Source organism: Rhincodon typus, chromosome 2 (assembly GCF_021869965.1).
Source record: "Rhincodon typus isolate 14 chromosome 2, sRhiTyp1.1, whole genome shotgun sequence".
Lineage (NCBI taxonomy): Eukaryota > Metazoa > Chordata > Chondrichthyes > Orectolobiformes > Rhincodontidae > Rhincodon > Rhincodon typus.
In genome coordinates, this window is record NC_063333.1 from 140,130,261 (window position 1) to 140,135,338 (window position 5,078).

General features: G+C 46.2%; 1 protein-coding gene across 3 annotated transcripts in view; it reads left to right on the top strand.

The window, feature by feature from the left end:
- Positions 1-5,078, top strand: part of rreb1a (ras responsive element binding protein 1a) — a 229,577-nt gene that overhangs the window by 166,805 nt on the left and 57,694 nt on the right. For all 3 annotated transcript variants that reach the window (XM_048609761.1, XM_048609754.1, XM_048609767.1), the window contains exon 6: positions 4,783-4,927. In XM_048609761.1, coding sequence (XP_048465718.1) covers positions 4,783-4,927 — 145 coding nt within the window. The remainder of the gene's footprint in view (positions 1-4,782; positions 4,928-5,078) is intronic.

The window sequence follows — 5,078 nt, forward strand, 5'->3', positions numbered from 1 at the left end:
CTCTCTCTCTCTGTGTCGGGTCTTGACTCCCTTCCCACTGGACACCACTTTCCAGCTAAGGCCAAACCCTGAAACACTCTGCTTCTTTGCGTCTGCCCTTTTGAAAAATATTTGTGCTTCTCAAAGCTCTGGTGGTGGTGATGTGTTAGTTTAAACCCGCCCCATCGCCATTTGCAAGCACAATAAAGGTATTTCACCAAGATCATAACCTGACAGTGTTTCAAGAAGGCGGAGATTGATACTGCATACGTTGAACCCATCACAACATGGCGAAGTGACGCTCATAATATCAACACATTCTTGTTGATTTGCCTCAAATTTATCTTTGGATTTATTTTGGGGCTCAACTTAATCCCATTATTTTGAGCCTGGAAATTTAAAAAGAAATCCTGGACTTTTAAACAGCAGTGAAACATGATTCTGTTCATTGGTCAGCTTTAATTGCTCATTAAGCAACATACTGGTGTTAATAATCTTACCCTTTGTTTCAAAGCCCTATACGACCTTGTCCTGTCCAATCTCTGTAATCTCCTCCAGCTCTCTCTCTCCCCCACCCCAGCTCTATCTGTTCTCTCTGGCCTCTTTAGCTTGCCTTGGTTAGAATCGCTCTCCTGTTGGTGGCTGTGCCTTTTTGTTGCTGACTGAGCCCCAAGCTAAGGAATTCCCTCTGCCTACCTCTCCTCCCACTCCTCTTCCTCCAAGATGTGCCTTCCTCACAAGCAGGATCTTCTGCCTCTGGGGGTTGTTGAGCTCAAAGGAATTAAACTGTGGGACAGGGGGCACACCCGAATCCCACCACCACTTCAGCCTCCACCTCTTTGAAGACCCAAGTGCCCCCAGCTGCTGCCAAGTGACTCCGGGGCCTTGGGTCACACTGGCTGAGCAGAAGCCAGTTGGAGATGAGCCCTGTCACTGTGCTGGGTGCACCTTAGCTGCTAGCCTGCCCACAGCCTGGAGTCACCTCAGGGCCGCGATAGCAGGGGGAGCTCTCTATTGAGGGCAGTCGGAATCTGATCAAGGGACTGATGTTTGGGTAGGAGGGTGGAGGGCCCTTGCCTTTCCCTGATGCTTTCTCTCTGCCAACTCCCATATGGGCACATAGAAATATTAGAGCAGGAGGAGGCCATTCGGCCCTTATAGCCTGCTCCGCCATTCAATATGATCATGGCTGATCATCCAACTCAATCCCCTGTTCTCGCTTTCTCCCCCATATTCTTTGATCTCTTTAGCCCTAAGAACTATATCTAACTCCTTCTTGAAAATGTTAGATGTTTTGGTCTCCGACACTTCCTGTGGTGGAGAATCCTCTGGATGAGGAAGACTTTGATGTTTACAGCACAGAAAGCGACCATTTGGTCCATCCTTTCCAAATTTCTTCTTCTCTCAGTTGTCAATGGCCTAAACTGTGACCCACAGGTACACACGTGTGCGCACACCAATTCTGGAGGCCCTTTGTGATTTGGGGTGGGAGACAGGGGTGTCAAAGGGTCCTTTACCACCAGCGACAGCTTTGGCCATCTCCATGATGCTGCTGAGCATAGGAGTCCCTGATTGGCGGGCAGCTCTCGCTAGGTGGGAACACCAAACACAGCAGAATTAGGCCATTCAGCCCATCAAGTCTGCTCCACATTTGATCATGGCTAAGGTTTCTCAACCCCATTCTCTTGCCTTCTCCCTGTAACTCTTGATGCCCTTTCTAATCACGAACCTCTCAACCTCAATCTTAAATACACTCAATGACTTGGCCTCCCCCACCTTCTTCAGCAATGAGCTCCACAGAGTCAACACCCTGTAGCTGAAGAAATTCCTTCTCCTCTCAGCTCTAAAGGTTGATCCCTTCACTCTGAGGCTGTGCCCTCAGCTCCTAATCTCTCCTACTAGTGGAAATATCTCCACATCCACTCTATCCAGGTCTCTCAGTATTTTGTAAGTTTCAATCAGATCCCCCCTCATTTTCTAGACTCCATATAATACAGATCCATGTCCTCAGCTGCTCCTCATATGACAAGCCCTTCATCCCTGGGATCATTCTTGTAAACATCCTCTCAGCACATCCTTTTTTTAGATAAGGGGCCCAAAACAGCTCACTGTATTACAAATGTGGTCTGACCAGAGTCTAAGCAGTATATCTCTGCTGTTATACTCTAGTTCTCATGAAATGAATGTTAACACTACATTTGCCTTCCAGGGTGGCATGGTGGCTCAGTGGTTAGCACTGCTGCCTCACAGCACCAGGGACCCAGGTTCAATTCCAGCCTCGGGCGACCATCTGTGTGGAGTTTGCACATTCTCCCTGTGTCTGCGTGGGTTTCCTCCCACAGTCCAAAGATGTGCAGGTTAGGTGGATTTTGGCCATGCTAAATTGCCTATCGTATCCAGGGATGTGTCGGTTAGGTGGTTTAGCCATGGATAAGTTAGGGGGGTGAGTCTGGATGGTAAGCTGTTCAGGGACTTGGTGTGGATGTGTTGAGCCAGATGACCCGTTTCCACATTGTGGGTATTCTGTGGCTCTAAGTGCCAACTGAACCTCCAAGTTAACCTTAAGAGAATCCTAAACTAGAACCCCTAAGTCCCTTTGTGCTTTAGACTTCTAAAGCCTTTCCCCATTTAGAAAAATAGTCTACGCCTCTTCTTCCTACCAAAAGTATAACCTTACACTTTCCCAGGTAATATTCCATCTGCCACTTCTTTGCCTGCTATCCTAGCCTACCCAAGTCTTTCTACAAGCTGTCCGCTTCCTTAACACTACCTGCCCCTCCACCTGTCTTTGGATGCCCACCCCCAGGGTCCTGATTCTGGGTGAAGGCCCTTTTCTGGCTTTGCCAGAGCTGAACTGACACACAGATGGCAGGGCTTCCTGAAAAGAGACAGTGTGGCCAGATCTCTCTCCATCTGTCTTGCTGAGACATGCAGCTCCTCAATGAGGTTGTACCCAACATCTCAGTCTTTGATTTAGTGTCAAATTTAGTTTCATCATGCTCCTGTAAATGTATTAGGATGTTTAACAAGAGTAGAGACTATATAAATATACGTTGTTGTTGTTTTAATAGTTCTGAGAATGGAATGTAATCACACTGTGCGACTTAGTTACCTTAATTACTATTAATTACTATTGCCAGCTCTGACCCTGATCCCTGTCTTGTTACATTTGCTGCTTTAGCGCTCTTTCTTGGGAGTGTCCCTATTTACTTGTTTATGGAGAGGTTTCCATTTTTGGCTTTGTTTTTGAGTGTGTGCTCTGTTGTTGAGTTGTTTCATTGTCAGACAAGAAGCTCTGCATTCAGTGTGAATCCTTGTTGAGAAAACTTTCTGATTCCAGTTTCTTGTCCCGCAGACACTGCACTGAAGCAGTTTCAATGGGACAAGATAAGAACAATTTTAGCTGCCCCTTCTAGATTCAGGCTCTCACTGTGGCCTGAAGTACAGACCCTTGTAACAGACCTCTGTGTCAGTGAGGCTGTGTTAGCTTCAAGTGAGCCCTCGTTAATTACTGGTGCAGCAAGAATAGATGTAGTTGTCTTGAAGACCCCAATTACCCAGGAGGAACTGGAAACCCCCACCCCAACACACAACCACATACACAGACTTACACACGACCGGGGGTTCCCAAAATCCTGAAGGAGAGTGAGGTTGGCTTATCAGCACCATTCACTAGGAGGGAGCAGATGGAGAAGGGACCGAAGTCAGTCTTTCCTCTGGATCCATGCCGTCACAACTCAATCGCAAGCATATTTTTTTAACTACTTAATGCAGGACAAAGCAGGGACTTGATGAGTATCCCATTTGCCACTTTCAGTATTCATCCCCTTCACCATCAACCCAGTTCTCAAAGTTCCTCTCCAAACCACTCGCCATCCTGACTTGGAAAGATATCGCCATTCCTTCAGTGTCACTGGGTCAAAATCCTGGAATTCCCTCCCTCACAACACTAGGTGTACCTATACCATGTAGACTGTAGCTGTTCAAGAAGGCAACTTGCAACCACCTTCTCCAGGACAGTAAGGAATAGGTAATAAATGCTGGCATGGCCAGTAAATCCACACCACATGAAAGAATTTAAAACTAACATCAGGTCTACTGGTAAATTACGGAGGCATAGAGCAGTAGTTTTTGGGGAAGGTAACCCACCATTTGGATGCTTCAGGTTGGGCTTTAAATCTCGGTGCTACATTATATCTTAAAAGTGTTCAAATTATGAAGCTGAGAAAGTATAAGCTCAGTCATGTGAAGACTCAAGGAGGAGGCTATAAAATTGTCAAGACTATGAATTGAAGCCACAGTTGAATTCAGCTCTTATCGAGAAGGAAATTCTCTTCAGAGGGAGAATTGTGAAAGAGTACTTTTCAGATTAATAGGCTTGTACTTTATCACAAATTTCAAAATCTTTCAAGTTGCAGTGCATTAAATGGTTTGGTTTATTCTATTTCTTTCTTCATTTCATTTACATAATAAACTTTTGTATTATTGCTAAAACTGTGTCCGCAGCAATGCGAGTTTGTGTTTGGGTAAAAGACTACTATTGTATTGTGTGTTAGATGACTATCTGATCCTGCATACGATGAGCTGAAAGGAAAGAGGGATTCATACCCATCTTTAAAATTTCCGGTATATCCCTGTCTGTTTTATTGTTCTGTACATTTCTCCAAACTATATCCTCCCAGCCCACTCTGCCCCATGAATTACTGAGCTCTTGGTGACCCAGCCTCTGGTCTTGTTGTCAGGAGGAAGCCTTGGCTGTGAAAGCTGGAAAGAATGTTGAAACTTGCCTTCTTGTTGTTACAGGCACATGAAGATCCACGAGAAAGAGCCTGCCAGCTCACTGGGCTCGAGTCCCCCATCTCCCACCAAACGCCGAAGACCCTCGGTCAAAAGGAAACTGAGCCAAGAAGAAGGGGAGGCGAAGGAGGAGGAATCGCCCAGCAAAAAGGTACTTGCACATCACTTAGCTTTAAAAAAGAAACTAGAGATAACAAGGTGCAGCGCTGGATGAACAAAGCAGGCCAAGCAGCATCAGAGGAGCAGGAAAGCTGACGTTTCGGGCCTAGACCCTTCATCAGAAATGGGGGAGGGGGAGGGGG